The 17,174-nt window shown below is 44.9% G+C and overlaps 1 protein-coding gene across 3 annotated transcripts in view; it reads right to left on the reverse strand.

Annotated features, from left to right (window-relative positions):
- Window positions 1-5,024: 5,024 nt before the first annotated feature.
- dlc1 (DLC1 Rho GTPase activating protein) overlaps window positions 5,025-17,174 on the reverse strand; it is a 139,922-nt gene continuing 127,772 nt past the window's right edge. For 2 of the 3 annotated variants that reach the window (XM_045722957.1, XM_014209849.2), the window contains 8 exons: window positions 15,587-15,746; window positions 14,296-14,503; window positions 13,182-13,398; window positions 12,531-12,645; window positions 9,239-9,472; window positions 8,303-8,520; window positions 7,717-7,890; window positions 5,025-7,212 (listed from right to left, as the gene is read on the reverse strand). In XM_045722957.1, the coding sequence (XP_045578913.1) occupies window positions 7,113-7,212; window positions 7,717-7,890; window positions 8,303-8,520; window positions 9,239-9,472; window positions 12,531-12,645; window positions 13,182-13,398; window positions 14,296-14,503; window positions 15,587-15,746 (1,426 nt within the window). In that variant the 3' untranslated portion in view covers window positions 5,025-7,112. The remainder of the gene's footprint in view (window positions 7,213-7,716; window positions 7,891-8,302; window positions 8,521-9,238; window positions 9,473-12,530; window positions 12,646-13,181; window positions 13,399-14,295; window positions 14,504-15,586; window positions 15,747-17,174) is intronic. The other variant, XR_006770806.1, reaches the window with a different exon arrangement.

Raw genomic sequence — 17,174 nt, forward strand, 5'->3', positions numbered from 1 at the left:
TTAAAGCTTCAGTGAACATGTTAAACCCTGGGTCAAGGTCAAAGCTTCAATGAACATGTTAAACCCTGTGTCCAGGTTGAAGCTTCAGTGAACATGTTAAACCCTGGCTCAAGGTTAAAGCTTCAGTGAACATGTTAAACCCTGGCTCAAGGCAGTGGCGTGTATTCATGGTTGCCAAAGGAAGCCAGGCTTCCCCAAATAAATTGACCAAGAAAAAAACATATAAAATAATGTATCTTTCGTTTCTCTGTTTCCATAATTTTCCTTCAATTCGCCAGAGGCTGAATGTATCTCACTGGAGAAAGCGTCCGAGCGAGAGCGAAACAGCGCCCCTCTGTCTCTGTATGCTGTCTGGTCATAAAGAGTATGACATTGTTGCCGCCTGTAGCCTTGAATGCAAGGGAAGCCAGTAAGCATTTGGCCTCCCTTGATAATTTTTAAAATAAAATAATAGCCAATCAGCATTGAGCTAAACTGAGTGAGCTCAGCTGTGAATGGTCCTGGTGCACCAAAAATAAGTGTAAAGTTTGGATTTGGCTTCACTCCTATCACATCGCATCAAAATACGTCAATGACAGAAACAATTTGAATTGTTGCATCTCGTTGTGTTGTTGTCCTCCGGTGGCTTACTAGCTAGCTAAAATGGTCCCTTTCCTAAATTAGCCATGGATGGAGATAGGGATTTGGACTTGTGGTTTTACTTAATTCTCCTTAATGGCCAATGATTATATTGGCGATTCTGATAACTAATGTACTAACTTATCAACTCTGACGATGTAGCTCGTATTTGTTCTTTGTAGCATGGCCGTCTAGTGATTTGGTTGCTGTTGGCCAATCAGGAGAGACACCTGTAACTGCAAAGACTGGGCCACATTCAGTTGCCAAACGTTGTCAAACGTTGCAGATAGAAATTCCATTAATAGAGCCAAAGTGTTTCCTTGGGCGACATGTCGGAGAGGTATGTTTGTTCTGCATTACATTTTTCTATCTGAACGTACCAAACGTTTTGTCTGGCTGAACGCGCCCCTGGAGAGGAGGAACCTGTTCAGGATGGTTCAACAGTACAGAACAATCAGATATAAATATAATTGTGTAGAAAAAATATGACTGTGTGCCATGAAGAATATGCAATCATTTCTGAACATTTTATCTCACTGAACACACCTCAGCAGGGTTGGGGTCAATTCCATTTCAATTCCAGTCAATTCTGAAAATAAACCAAATTCCAATTCCACATTTTTCTCACTGACAAGCATTAAAGAGAATTGGAATTTCAGCTTACTTTCAGAATTGACTGGAATTATAATGGGAAGGGCCCCAACCCTGCACCTCAGGTTTCACAACACGGCATGAGGTAACGTTACAACTAGAGGAATTCCAGTGTTGTTGTATTACGATGTCTCTCCCACACACTTTTACTCTGTCATCCTCTCCTCTTTCTACCTCTCTCCACACGTTTATCAATTTGGGAACCCTCCTCCACACCATTCTCAGAGGATTTGTCTGGAACATGTCCCTGGTGCTGACTCTAGGTCAGCTCTTACCGGGGCGGGCTCAGAGATGTTTGGTTTCTAAGAACAGACACACACATACTTGGGTGCATAGATACACATACATACACATAGACGCATACATGCACACCTAGATACAGTGAGGGAAAAAAGTATTTGATCCCCTGCTGATTTTGTACGTTTGCCCACTGACAAAGAAATGATCAGTCTATAATTTTAATGGTAGGTTTATTTGAACAGTGAGAGACAGAATAACAACAACAAAATCCAGAAAAACGCATGTCAAAAATGTTATAAATTGATTTGCATTTTAATGAGGGAAATAAGTATTTGACTCCCTCTCAATCAGAAAGATTTCTGGCTCCCATGTGTCTTTTATACAGGTAACGAGCTGAGATTACGAGCACACTCTTAAAGGGAGTGCTCCTAATCTCAGTTTGTTACCTGTATAAAAGGCTCCTGTCCACAGAAGCAATCAATCAATCAGATTCCAAACTCTCCACCATGGCCAAGACCAAAGAGCTCTCCAAGGATGTCAGGGACAAGATTGTAGACCTACACAAGGCTGGAATGGGCTACAAGACCATCGCCAAGCAGCTTGGTGAGAAGGTGACAACAGTTGGTGCGATTATTCGCAAATGGAAGAAACACAAAAGAACTGTCAATCTCCCTCGGCCTGGGGCTCCATGCAAGATCTCACCTCGTGGAGTTGCAATGATCATGAGAACGGTGAGGAATCAGCCCAGAACGACACGGGAGGATCTTGTCAATGACCTCAAGGCAGCTGGGACCATAGTCACCAAGAAAACAGTTGGTAGCACACTACGCCATGAAGGACTGAAATCCTGCAGCGCCCGCAAGGTCCCCCTGCTCAAGAAAGCACATGTACATGCCCGTCTGAAGTTTGCCAATGAACATCTGAATGATTTAGAGGACAACTGGGTGAAAGTGTTGTGGTCAGATGAGACCAAAATGGAGCTCTTTGGCATCAACTCAACTCGCCGTGTTTGGAGGAGGAGGAATGCTGCCTATGACCCCAAGAACACCATCCCCACCGTCAAACATGGAGGTAGAAACATTATGCTTTAGGGGTGTTTTTCTGCTAAGGGGACAGGACAACTTCACCGCATCAAAGGGACGATGGACGGGGCCATGTACGGTCAAATCTTGGGTGAGAACCTCCTTCCCTCAGCCAGGGCATTGAAAATGGGTCGTGGATGGGTATTCCAGCATGACAATGACCCAAAACACACGGCCAAGGCAACAAAGGAGTGGCTCAAGAAGAAGCACATTAAGGTCCTGGAGTGCCCTAACCAGTCTCCAGACCTTAATCCTATAGAAAATCTGTGGAGGGAGCTGAAGGTTCAATTTGCCAAACGTCAGCCTCGAAACCTTAATGACTTGGAGAAGATCTGCGAAGAGGAGTGGGACAAAATCCCTCCTGAGATGTGTGCAAACCTGGTGGCCAACTACAAGAAACGTCTGACCTCTGTGATTGCCAACAAGGGTTTTGCCACCAAGTACTAAGTCATGTTTTAAAATGCAAATCATTTTATAACATTTTTGACATGCGTTTTTCTGGATTTTTTTGTTGTTATTCTGTCTCTCACTGTTAAAATAAACCTACCATTAAAATTATAGACTGATCATTTCTTTGTTAGTGGGCAAACATACAAAATCAGCAGTGGATCAAATACTTTTTCCCCTCACTGTAGATGCACAAACACACACACAAACACACACTCACATACTGTAGATTCCAATGCATGCACGTATGCACCCATGTATGTACACACACACACACACACACACACACACACACACACACACACACACACACACACACACACACACACACACACACACACACACACACACACACACACACACACACACACACGGGGTAATACGTGTGTGTGTGAGTTGGAAGCTCTATTTTATCTCTGGTTTCACAGAAACCCTTCAGAAGAGAATGTGGAAAGCTCTTGTTGTCCACGTGACTGAGGGTTGTTGTTGAGAAGGAATGAATGTGCTGCCGTGTGCTGTATAATATCTGCACATTATCTAGATTTAGAGTACAGCGTATGTGGGTGTTCACGCAAGTTTGTGCATGTCACTTCTGTTCTTGTACTGTATGTGTGGCTAATCCCTCTGTGTGTACAGTACACGTGTGTTCTCCTGTGAAGGCATAGTATGTGGCAGAATCCCAAATGGCATCTTATTCCCTATTTAGTGCGTTACTTTTGACCAGGGCCCATAGGGGTGCCATAAAGGATGCACCGTATGTGTATGTAACATTTCTTCCACTCCTGTTGCCTTATCATAAATTAATACACTTTTTTTTTTACACTGCATTGATCCAACACACGTGTATCAAATGCCTGTGTGCACCAAATGTGTGTAAAACCAAAATGTTCATACAGCATTTGAGGATGTGCGTGTGTCTCTGAGAATGTGTACATAAAACGCATACAGTAAGTGTGTGTGTGTGTGTGAGCTGCCCAGTGAGAGCCCATTGTGTGTGTGTGTGTGTGTGTGTGTGTGTGTGTGTGTGTGTGTGTGTGTGTGTGTGTGTGGTGGGAAAAAGCACCAACCCCACTCGCCTCAAGCCCACAGATGGCCCCTGCTGGTTTGACGGCATGTGAGAGGAACGCTAGGGGGGTCCGAGGCCCAGCCTCAGACCCTGTGACAGTCCACCCCTTCCAGCTGTGGCCACAACAGACCCTTTGTCCACCCCTGCCATATGAACCAGTTATGTAAGACGGACTGTGAGTGAGATCACCATCTATGTACCAAGCAAGCCACCGCCTGCTGCCTGTCCACCTCTCTCCGGACCTCTCTCCGGACCTCTCTCACTGTCTTTCTCTGGGCTCCCCTCTCTCTTGCTCTCCCTCTCTCTACCGTACATGTTGTTTGTGAGGAGAGAGTGAGAGAGAGAGGGAGCGAGAGAGGCAGGGAGAGAGAGAGAGCAAGAGAGGCAGGGAGATAGAGAGAGAGCGCGAGGGAGCGAGAGAGAGAGGAAGGGAGCGAGAGAGAGAGAGGAAGGGAGAGAGAAATAGAGAGAGGAAGGGAGGGAGAGAGAGCAGAAAGAGAGAGAGAGAGGGAGGGAGTGAGAGGAAGGGAGAGAGAGAGCAAGAGAAAGAAGAAGGGAGAGAGAGGCAATCCAGGGGCAGGGTACAGTATGACCCTAGGCTAAGCTCTCTGTCTGAGAAAGAATTTAGACTCAAACAAACTATCAGAAACATGATAAGGTATTTCAGAGTTACCACAAAATCAATGTTTGGGTAATGGTGTATTGCTTACGGCCCTCCTTTGGCCCGAATAACCTTAAAGGGGCACTTCACCACTATTACAGTCCTACTATACTGTAGCCAATTTGGGGGACAGCCTACATGAGACCATTGTAAAGTGCATTATCATTTTAAATGACATCAGAAACCAAGTCAACAACTCCCATCCACCTGAACTCTCAACATTTCAAAACACCAGCCAATGACCCCACGAAGACAACCCTCTTTGTTTAATACATTTAATAGTGCACGTGACTGTGATTAATCTGTACAGAAATAATATTAATAATACAAAATATAAAACACATTTTGAATTTCTGTAACTTAAGCGTAACATTAACAATAAAATAAACATGGTACAAAAAAAACATATCTGAGGTATAAATATATTTTTAAATTAACTGTCATTGTCATGCGTTACTCATATTTGACGGCATACAAATAATGTACACACACGTTTAACAATACAACACAATGGCTTAGCAAATTAGTCACACACTGAACAGAGAACGTATAGGTTTTAACACGGGGCCCAAATCCGGCCCGGATGAAGGTGTACTTGGTTACTATTAGTCTTATACTTCATTTAAGGTGACAGACAGACAGACAGACAGACAGACAGACAGACAGACAGACAGACAGACAGACAGACAGACAGACAGACAGACAGACAGACAGACAGACAGACAGAAAAGAAACTTGCACATATAGATCATTTTTCCTTCTTTAAACCAGACAAACATTCTCTGCACTTTCTCCTCCTCTATTTACAGTAAAACCTGTAAAATCCCACACCTTTATAAAAGGGCCTTCTCTTTTCTTTGTTTTCTATTCATTTCTTCTCTTCTTTTCTGTTTCTCTTTCCCCCCGGGTTTTTTCTTTTTTGTGAAGCATAAGACTATCTGGACTGCTCTTGTGTACATCGTACTACAAAAGTAATAACCGGAAGTGTTCCTTTCATCAATGTTTAGCCTACAAATGGCGGCCATTTTGGAATCCTAGCCCTGTTGATTGTTGTGTATTCTCTGTGCTCTTTTAAGCAGCAGAATCAATCAAAATGCTCTGTGACTGTCTGCTTTCTTTAAGCTTGGTCCATCAGAATCTAAGTCTCCATTCTAGTTTTTGGTGCGACTTTAACCCTCTCAACCAATTGGTGTTCCAGCCACCATTTTGCTTCTGCTCCATCCTTTAAACCCACTCTATGCTAGCTTTCCTTAATGTCATTTCACCAAATATCAACTCACCATACCCCACTTATCAATACAAACTCAGAAATTGCATATTTTCAATACATTCACACAACTGTTAGCCCATATTATCCATCCATCCTCCATCCGTCGAATAATACAGTATCTTCCTGAAAACAATGTCGTGGACATTGCCTCTGCTGTAACAGGATAAAAACACTTGTGCACGAGTATGCACGCACACACACACACACACACACACACACACACACACACACACACACACACACACACACACACACACACACACACACAGAGGAAACAGGAAAAAGCAACATGAACAGGTGCAGGATATAGTATATACAGACTATATTGCAGCTGGGAGCCAGTGCATGAAATATGTCTAATTAATTCATCACACACACACATACACACGCGCACACACACACACACACACACACACACACACACACACACACACACACACACACACACACACACACACACACACACACACACACACACACACACACACACACACACACACGCACACACACACACACACACACACACACACACATGCACACACTAACCTTCTCTCTTCTCAGAAGCTCCCTCTCCCCTATAGATTCTCTTTTTACTAATCCGTGACATCACATCCTGTGATGGTGATGTCACATCCTCTCTGTAAAGGTATTATGCTTGTTGGATGAGTGACACTATACTTCCATTTCAGACACATTTACTTTGGTTGTGCCGCCCGCAACGCACCACCTAGCACAAGAACCACAACACAACTCTGAAAGAACTTTGAGGGTCCATGTCCGTTCCAGTCCTTGCATGACCCCTCGGAGGCAGTAACACCACCTGGTCGTTGATGACAGTCTACGGATGACGACAAAGTCTGTTCAAAGTCTCTCTGTCCAGGACACAAGGGTCTGTCTGTCAACAGCTTGAATCATGTCAATGAGTCAATGGGTTGTCTTCCCCAGTCAACCCCAACCGCCATCAGGGCTGTAGCGAATTAGGGGGTGAGGTGGGGGTGGAAAGAGAGTCTATCGGGGTCCAGGGTGTCGCCCCTTCTTGTGACTTTGGTCTCCAAGTCAAGTGGAGCTGCCTGCCCCTCACTTATCCATCTGGGTGGTGAAGGACTGGCGTATCCGCACCACCTCACTGGCACACAGGTGTCCATACAGTTTGTTGTACCACTCTGGGAACCGACCCCTGGAAACAGAGAGGAGACACCTTTTTAGTATCAGACCAGGCTCACAGAGTTACTTTGATTTAGAGAGATGTTTTAGCATCAGACCAGAGTTACTTTGATTTAGAGAGGAGATGTTTTAACATCAGACCAGAGTTACTTTGATTTAGAGAGGAGATGTTTTAGCATCAGACCAGAGTTACTTTGATTTAGAGAGGAGATGTTTTAACATCAGACCAGAGTTACTTTGATTTAGAGAGATGTTTTAGCATCAGACCAGAGTTACTTTGATTTAGAGAGGAGATGTTTTAACATCAGACCAGAGTTACTTTGATTTAGAGAGATGTTTAAGCATCAGACCAGAGTTACTTTGATTTAAAGCTCTCCTCTAGTTCCCTTAAACATTTTAGTTCAGAGTTGAGCATGCCTACCCTTTATTCTACTGGTTCTATTCTACTGGTTATATTCTACTAGTTCTATTGTTCTATTCTCTACTGTTTCTACTGGTTCCGTTCCAGCTGACTCACCTGCAGTCGACCCTGGAGATGTGTGTGAGGCGGGACTTGTTGCTGCTGCATGGCTCGATGAAGTAGCGTGAGGTGAGCACATTGGCCCGCACGCCCAGTAACGCTGCCCCGTCATGGTCCACTGAGGTACACACCAACGCACACGCTCCCTTAGGTAGGTCTGTCACCCACGTCCTGAAACAGAGAGAAGACATTTTGACTTGTTTTATACCGAAAGAGAGAAAGAGAGACAGAGAGAGAGTTGTTTTATACCATTGAGGAAGAGAATAATGAAAGAAGGAAAGAAATAATGGATGAATGAGACAAACACAAGAAGGGGATATACAAGGAGTGGGAAGGTAGGTACAGTCTTCAGGAAAAAAGTGCTATCTAGAACTGAAAAAGGTTTTTACACTGTCCCTATAGGAGAACCCTTTGAATAAATATTATTGGTTCAAGGTAGAACAATTTTGGTTCCAAGTAGAACCGTTTTGGGTTCCATGTAGAACCCTTTCCAAAAAGGGTTTTACTCTGAACCAAAAAGGGTTCTCCTATGGGGACAGCTGAAGAACCCTTCTGGAGTGTAGGGAGATCCTTAATCTTATACCTGAGCACGAGGTGGTCTCTGGTGGGGTGGGGGGCCATGCTGTTCCTGGTGTACTGGTACACTTCTGTGCGATCGCCTAGCGTCTCCACCACGCGGCTCTCCATCAGGTCCTCGTCCCAGCGGCCCTGCTCCCGGAGGACCCGCGTCAACACTTCCTCAGGACCTGCAGGCACCTCCACGGACGCCTTCCACAGGCGCAGCGGCGAGCCGTCGTGGACCTAAGAGTCGGAAAACAAAAGAGATCATCTTTTAATACTTTTGTAAAAACATATCTGTATACTTTATTGACGAGTTTAAGGGCAACAATGTTTTTTGGGGAAACAGCTTGGATGCTAATGCTAACGTTAACTGGAATGATGTAATGTTGAAACTAGCGCTACGCAGGCTCTGGGAAAGAAGGCCCAGGTCTTGCACCATGATTGGGAACATAACTGTAAGGGCGGTGTTGTAATCACAACAACCCAAAGCCTCTCTCCTTATCTGTTACACTAGTCAGCTGCCTTCCTTCAAGAGGCCTTGTGACTGGGAAGATTATTGGCAAAGAGATAACGACTGGACAGGGTGTGTGTGTGTGTGTGTGTGTGTGTGTGCATTGAGCGAGCCCCTTGACAAACTGATGTCACCCTGGGGGGGGCTAGTTTCACACTGACCTGTTTCTACACAGGAAATACTAACTGGTGCTTTTCCATTACACAATGAGAGAGAGAGAGACAGAGAGACAGAGAGAAAGAGAGAGCGAGAGAGAGAAAGAGAGACGTGGAATACACTACGCTTTATGCCAGCCTTTTCTAAACAACAAACACAAGTAATGTATGTAGTCCTTCATACTAATTGAACTGATATATAAGGAACTTAGAATTTAAAAGACAAGATCCATTCTCCATAGATTAGAATAAAAAAGAATAAAATAGATACTATCTATCCCTCTGTCCATACCTTCTTGTACGCCAGCTCGGCGAGTTCAGGCGTGGAGCAGCTGTCGTAACCTTTGAACTTGTCCTTGGCCTCTTTGAGGAGGGCGTCCAGGCTGTCCTGGAGGTAGGTCCTGCATCCCATGGGGCCGCCAGCACCGCCGTCACCCCCAGAGGAACCCCCTAGCTCCTCCAGCTTCAGGGGGATCAGGGCCTGCTCCTGGTACGAGTTTCTGCAGCGACTCATCTCTTCTGGGATCTACAGGGGAAGAGGAGGGAATAGTTTGTTAGTTTATCATACAATTACAATAAGTATACAATTTTACGATGACATACAATTAATGGGAGGAGAGAGGGCCGTCAGGACTGTTTCAGACACTAAAGATGAGCACTAATACCAGCGTGTTGAGGTACAAGGTGTGTGAAATACCAGTGTTCAACTTGTTCGTAGTCATGATGAACGTACATGTACAGCTTTGAACATTAATACACTGATGGGCCGATGGACAAACAGACCTACAGATTAACAAAGGAATTCTAAAATAACCACCAAATCATGATCAGACAATCAGATCTGTCATAAACAAGAATACGTCATCCAATCCCTTATCAACCTGTCCTTTACCTGCCAACCCCATCCTGAGTTTAATCACACCGTATTAAGGATGGGAAACTCCACAAGAAATCAATGTGGGACAAAGATAAAGGAATCCTGCTATGGAAGCTTAGAGCATCCTGTTTTTCTAATTTCACTTCCAGTCTCTCTCTCTCTACCTCTCTCTTTACCTAACTCTCTCCCTCCACCTCTCTCTTTACCTATCTCTCTCTCCCTCTCTCTCTAATTCTCTCTCTCCACCTCTCTCTCTCTCTCTTTCCTGCTTACTTAAAAGATGTACTTCAGTTGACATCAGAGGAGATCATGATGAGAAGAGTTATCAGTTAGAAATCCACTGAATTGTTGAATCAGTCTTATTGTATCAGTCTTATTGTATCAGTCATCAGCTCACCCAGACCACTCACAGACTAATATTAAATTACAAGAAAAGAACTGACGTGTGTGTGTGTGGGGGCGGGGGTTAATGCTATTTACTGGTCATGTTCAACGCTAATTGCTAGTATCCACCAGAGGAGATTTATGAATGAATCTAATACATTTTTTTTTTTACTCTGTTAGTGAAAATAAACGGACTCCAGAATCCAGATCCTTGTAATATAATGATAGGCAGTGTGTAACCCCTCATGTCATAACAGCTTTCTTTCATAACAGCTTTTTGAGCCGATTGATTCGGTCCGGACTGGTACCACCTGCCGACATTCATTATTTCTCTCTTAACGAATCAAGTGCTTCCTGCCTTTGGACATCGAGCCCCCTGATTAGCCGAGATTGGTCAAGGGGATTGTGGGTTTTGCGGTGCTACACAGTACGGCTTACTGTATTTCTCCCCCTTAGTTAACTACAATACCGAACATTCCATAGGGCTCAGTCAGTGTGCGACGGGTAAACAGAAGCATGGAGATAGGTCAATGGGATTGTGGGTTTTGTGGCGTTACAAAACAGCTTACCGTATTCCATCAACCAGACTATTAGTCTTATGTTACTACAGTACCCAACATTCCATAGGGCTCAGCGAGTGCGGCGGGTAAACACAAACTCAGTCAGGTAAGACGTGGGGCGGAGAGGGCTTGGTTACTTGGCTAAGACGATTTGTTTTTATGTAACGATAACAATGCTCCAAAAACGCACACAGGAAAAACAACCTCGGATCCGGTTCAGAGGGACTTTTGGAACTGAGATGAACATGTTTAACTTCACTACGGTAGGGGGCAGCATTCAGAATTTTGGATGAAAAGCGTGCCAAAATTAAACTGCCTGCTACCCAGGCCCAGAAGCCAGGATATGCATATAATTGGTAGATTTGTATAGGAAACACTCTAAAGTTTCCAAAACTGTTAGAATAATGTCTGTGAGTATAACAGAACTGATATGGCAGGCGAAAACCTGAGGAAAATCCATCCAGGAAGTACTATTATTTTGAAAGGCTGTTTTTCCATTGAAAGCCTATCCACTAAACAAAGACTTAGGACCCAAAGACTTAGGACCTATGGCTTCTTCTACATGTGGCCAGTCTTTAGGCATTGTTTCAGACTTTTACTCAAAAAAATTAGGGAGATACAGCACTTTCAATGAGTGGATAGTGGAAATTTCCAGACATGAAGCCAGTGCATGATCGGGAGCGCACCTTTCTTGTTTCTCCTTTTCTATTGACGAAGGTTTTGTCCGGTTGAAATATTATTGATTATTTATGACAAAAACAACCTGAGGATTGATTTTAAACATCGTTTGACATGTTTCTACGAACCTTTATTGTACTTTTTTTACTTTTCGTCTGGGTGTTGAGAGCGCCGCTTTGTGCCTTTGGATTACTGAGCTAAACACACCAACAAAATGGAGGTTTTTGGACATAAAGAGGGACATTATCGAACAAAACAAACACTTATTGTGTAACATGGAGTCCTGGGAGTGCCACCAGATGAAGATCATCACAGGTAAGTGATTAATTTAATCGCTATTTCTGACTTTTGTGATTCCTCTCCTTGGCTGGAAAATCTCTGTATGGTGTTTTGTGGCTAGGCACTGTCCTAACATAATCGCATGGTGTGCTTTCGCCGTAAAGCCTTTTTAAAATCGGACACTGTGGTTGGATTAACAAGAAGTTTATCTTTAAAATGGTGTATAATACTTGTATGTTTGAGGAATTTTAATTATGGGATTTCTGTTGTTTGAATTTGGCACCCTGCAATTTCACTGGCTGTTGTCGAGGTGGGACGCTAGCGTCCCAATGATACCAGAGAGGTTAACGAGAGCAACGTTGTACCAACACCAATCGAACACTCTGACTTTAGCGTAGGCCGTCTGAGCACAGTAGTGTTCATGTGCTGTGTGCATTTAGCTGAACAGAATGTGAGGTTCTCGTCAGAGACTGTATGAAGGTGGGGAGGTGATCTGAGGTTGTATTTAGGTTATAGTCAGACAATGTAGAAAGAGAGGTGAGGTTCTAGTCAGGTTCTAGTCAGGTTCTAGACAGACAATGTAGAAAGAGAGGTGAGGTTCTAGTCAGGTTCTAGTCAGACAACGTAGAAAGAGAGGTGAGGTTCTATTCTGGTTCTAGTCAGGTTCTAGTCAGACAACGTAGAAAGAGAGGTGAGGTTCTATTCTGGTTCTAGTCAGGTTCTAGTCAGACAATGTAGAAAGAGAGGGGAGGCGAAAGTTGAGGTTCTACTAAGGTTCTTGTGAGGTTCTAGGTTCAGACACGTACCCTGAAGAGCTTCCTGCACTCCTGGATCATGTGTGCCAGGCCGGTGGTGGCAGCCAGGTTCTCATTGAGGTCCCTCTGGTCAGGTTTACCTAGCGGCTGCTTCCTGTTCATCCCCCTATCACAACACACCAGGAAGACAAACACACAGGAAAATTAGTCATGTCCACTTAGGACAGTTAGTCATGTCCACTAGTGAGACAGAAAGAGGAGAGGAAAGGAGAGAAAAGAAAGAGAGAGGACAGAGGACAATAAGACAATCTGTCATAAGGTTTGATGTAACCCCCTATACAGACTCTCTTTCCCTCGGTTCTGTCTCTCGCTTCCTCTCTTCCTCCCCCCTCTCTCCTTCCCCTACATACAGTAACATCCTGCTCTATAGCTAGAGTTTGTCAGCCTCTCCTCTTATGTTGGTGTGAGGCTGGGCAGCGTATTACAATACATGGTCATATATACTCAGTCAAGACAAAAAAAGGAGATAGGGTTGGTCACTCACACACACTCACACTCTCTCGCACTCTCTCTCTCACACACACACACACACACACACACACACACACACACACACACACACACACACACACACACACACACACACACACACACACACACACACACACACACCCTCTCCCACAACACTCCACCCCTGCCCACCGTGGCGAGGAGCTCTCCTTGCGTCTCAGCGTGTTAAGGTGGAAGAGCGAAGGCGCCAGGCAGACAGCCAGGTTGGCGCAGGTCATCTGGTTCTCTGCCACGGCGGCGGTGACGTCACTCAGCAGGCACAGGAGGGTCTGCAGCGCCTCACGGCTCTCGTCTGGCAGCAGCAGCACGGCCGCTCGCGTAGCCTGAAGACGCAGCTCCTTGGGCATGTCTGAGGGAATCACATTCAGTTCAACTCAGTTCTGTTCAATTTGGTTCTGTTCTGTTCAGTTCAATTCAGTTTGGTTCGTTTCAGCTCAATTTAAAAACATTACTTTGTTGAATTTTGACTGGATGGAAAATGGTCTCACATACATGTGGCTCACATACAATGTATAGGGTTTATCATGAATTTCAGACAGCTGGTTGCCAGATAGTTAGTGTATTTCTGCATTTCTAATTACAGTGCTGTATGATGACAATGCTATACCAGTAAATGCTGTTTTGTCTTAATGAATTAATAAACTTGATTGATGGATTCCCAGAGGGCATTTGACATTGTTTTACTGTAATTACATGGTACACTTACTCATGCCAGCAGATTGTCAATGAAATTGATTTATATTCAATAATTAACTTTAACTAGTTGTTTGTATTTCAAACACAAATGTTCTAGTGAGTCATGGAGTGCTGTGGCAGAGGAGAGAGAGAGTGTGTGTGTATGTACCACCACATCATCCGATATTTCCTGTTTGTTTTCCTCTCTCCCTCTCTCCCTCTCTCTCTCTCTCTCTCTCCTCCCTCCCTCCCTCCCTCCCTCCCTCCCTCCCTCCCTCCCTCACGGTTTTTGTGAGGCTATGTGTGTGTTCCCCTTCCATCGCCACATTATCTTAGATGAGTGTGTGTATATATTGTGGGTGTTCATACCTGTCAATGTTAAGTTTGTGTGTGTGTGTGTGTGTGTGTGTGTGTGTGTGTGTGTGTGTGTGTGGGGTTTGTGTGTGTGCATTATATAGGTCTACGTGTGTGTGTGTGTGTGTGTGTGTGTGTGTGTGTGTGTGTGTGTGTGTGTGTGTGTGTGTGTGTGTGTGTGTGTGTGTGTGTGTGTGTGCTCTCTCTCTGTCCTTACATTGGTAGATCTGCAGGAAGGTCTCAGACAGTTTGCTGGTGAGCAGCGGCTCTGGCAGGTCACGGAAATACTGCTTCAGCATGTCGGCCACGTCGTAAGCCGATTGGCCCTCGTAACTGACTCCGCTTCCGTCGGCGCCGCACGTTTCGTTCATCTGACGGAGTGCCTGAATACGTGATTTAACCCCCGACTTCCTGAAGAGACCCACCTGGAAGGGTAGAGAGAGAGAGAGAGAGAGAGAGAGAGAGAGAGAGAGAGAGAGAGAGAGAGAGAGATTATTGATGCCATTTTTTTATTACCTGGAACAAGATCTGATGAGTTATCAATTCAAACCCACATTCGCATCGTTAGCAATTTTGAGGGGCCCATCGTCAGTGTGGAGCTCGGTGGTTACATCACAACGGTATTCAGTGTATTTTTAAGAAGATGCCCGTCCCAAATGGCACCTGATTCCCTATGGTCCCTGGTCAGAAGTAGTGGACTCGAAAGGGAATAGGGTGCCATTTGGTTTGGGACAGAACCCATGACATCCATTAGAATTCTTGAGGAGAGGGTTCTTTCTGTTGGACTTAATCAATGGGCTTTTTAAGTTAATGGTTTTACAAAATGGCTGCCATCTGGGAGGAAAAATAGCTCTGGCTTGAAGAGACTAAATACTTTCCGTGAGCTTTCACCATTTCAAACAGAGGCCTGTTGTCCAGTTTAGGAGAGCATGCCATCCCTCATTCTCTCTTCCATTCCTCCATCCCTCCCTCTCTCTCTCGCTCTCTGTCGCCATAGCAATCCCTTGGCTCTGTCTCTCTCTCTCTTAAACAGACTGACAAAGGTGACTAAACAGCTGGAAACTTTTGACTCTCCCCAGGCCTCCCTGTGTGTGTGTGTGTGTGTGTGTGTGTGTGTGTGTGTGTGTGTGTGGTGTGTGTGTGTGTGTGTGTGTGTGTGTGTGTGTGTGTGTGTGTGTGTGTGTGTGTGTGTGTGTGTGTGTCAGGGCCCTCTTGTCTCCCAAACACAGTATGTGAGACCTCAAAACTGACACAGAAAGAATGTGTGTGTGTGTGTGTATAACACACTGTGAATATTTAACTGGCTGTTTTTCCCAAATTCTGACAAAAAGACTGATTATTTTTATACAACTATGCAACCAGGAGGCTAGGAGCTAAATGATGATGGGGGGGGAGATGTGTTTGTCTGTGTGTGTATGTTGTGTAATGGGGCTTGAGGAGACAGACAGACAGGCAGACAGGTAGACAGGTTAGACGGACAGAAAGGTAGACAGACAGACCGTCTGTACCTGGTCTAGACATTGGCTGCGTAGGTAGCGCATGGCCTGTTGAATGCTCTGGGGCAGGGGCTGACCCGTACGCTGGACGTTAAGCAGCAGAGGCACTCCAAACACATTTCGGTCTTTGTAGTCCCGCACCTTGATCCGCTTCATAAACTTTGGCACAGCCCTGCAACCCACACACAACACACACACATAGAGGGACAGGTTAAAATAGCCAATAACAACTCACACACACAGAACATATACACACACACACGCACACAGAACAGACACACGTACGCACGCACACACGAACGAGTGTACTCACACACACACACGGTTTTGCAACAGGAGTAAAGTAGGTGCTGGACTTTGACCTCTGTCGCTGTACTCTGTCACTGTACTAACAAAGTAGCGGTAACATTGTAAATGTCCACTACAGAAAGCAGCCAGCATGATGACTACCACACACATCAAACTACTACATTCCAGGGTTCTGCTACTCTGGTCCTGGACGGATGGCTACTCGGTGTATGTGTGTGTGCAGGGTTTCATTCCAGCCCAACAATAATACACCTGCTGTGTGTGTATGGTTTCATTCCAGCCCAACAGTAATACACCTGCTATGTGTGCAGGGTTTCATTCCAGCCCAACAGTAATACACCTGCTGCGTTGTGGAGGCAGGAACACCAGCTCTCCAGGACTGGAGCTGGAGAAGCATGTACTCTTTAATCAAACAAGATTTGACAGTATGGGGTCCTTTAGACCTACACCTGAAAGGCCACAGGATATTGTTAATGAGAATTGGTTCCCAACTGACAAACCTAATAAATAAAGGTTGAATACTAAACAAATGGAAAGAGCAGTAGTTTACTGCTACTGTGAATCACCAACGCTAACATTAGCATTAGCACACGTCACGCTACCACCTAGCTAAGGTTGGGGTTTTTCCATGAGAAAAGGACAACTTGAAAATGCATTGTGCGTGTGTGCGTGTGTGCGTATGTGGGTTCTACAGAAGCCTAGCATTCTCCAAGTTTATGAGAGGGAGGATAAACACTGGGCCCGAAAGACAATAGAAACCGGGAGGGAGGAGGAGAAGGGAGAGGGAGGAGAGGGTAAGGGGGGTGGGTTCGTAATGGTGTATACATCCGCATCCGCACTTTGTGTTTGTGCCTCAAGCCCCTAACACTGACCATGTCACTGTGTGTGTGTGTGTGTGTGTGTGTGTGTGTGTGTGTGTGTGTGTGTGTGTGTGTGTGTGTGTGTGTGTGTGTGTGTGTGTGTGTGTGTGTGTGTGTGTGTGTGTGTGTCTCTGAATGTCAGGTGTTCTACTGCTCTCCAGGATCGTATAATGGTTTTACAAGAGAAAACATGTTTATGGGTGTGTATGTATCGTGTGCTTTTAAGTGTGTGTGTGTGTGTGTGTTGCTCGCTTCTCAGAAGAATGACCACAGCTTTTTAAATGAGAAGGGAACATGCTACAATCCCAGAAGGGAATTCTGGGTATGCGCAGCCAAGCTTCCAGCTCAAAATCAAATGGTCTCAGTGATTAAAAGACCTGACATAAGCCTGCCATAAACCTGTCGTAAGCCTGTCATAACTCTTACTCTGC

The sequence above is a fragment of the Salmo salar genome, chromosome ssa08 (genome assembly GCF_905237065.1).
Source record: "Salmo salar chromosome ssa08, Ssal_v3.1, whole genome shotgun sequence".
NCBI lineage: Eukaryota > Metazoa > Chordata > Actinopteri > Salmoniformes > Salmonidae > Salmo > Salmo salar.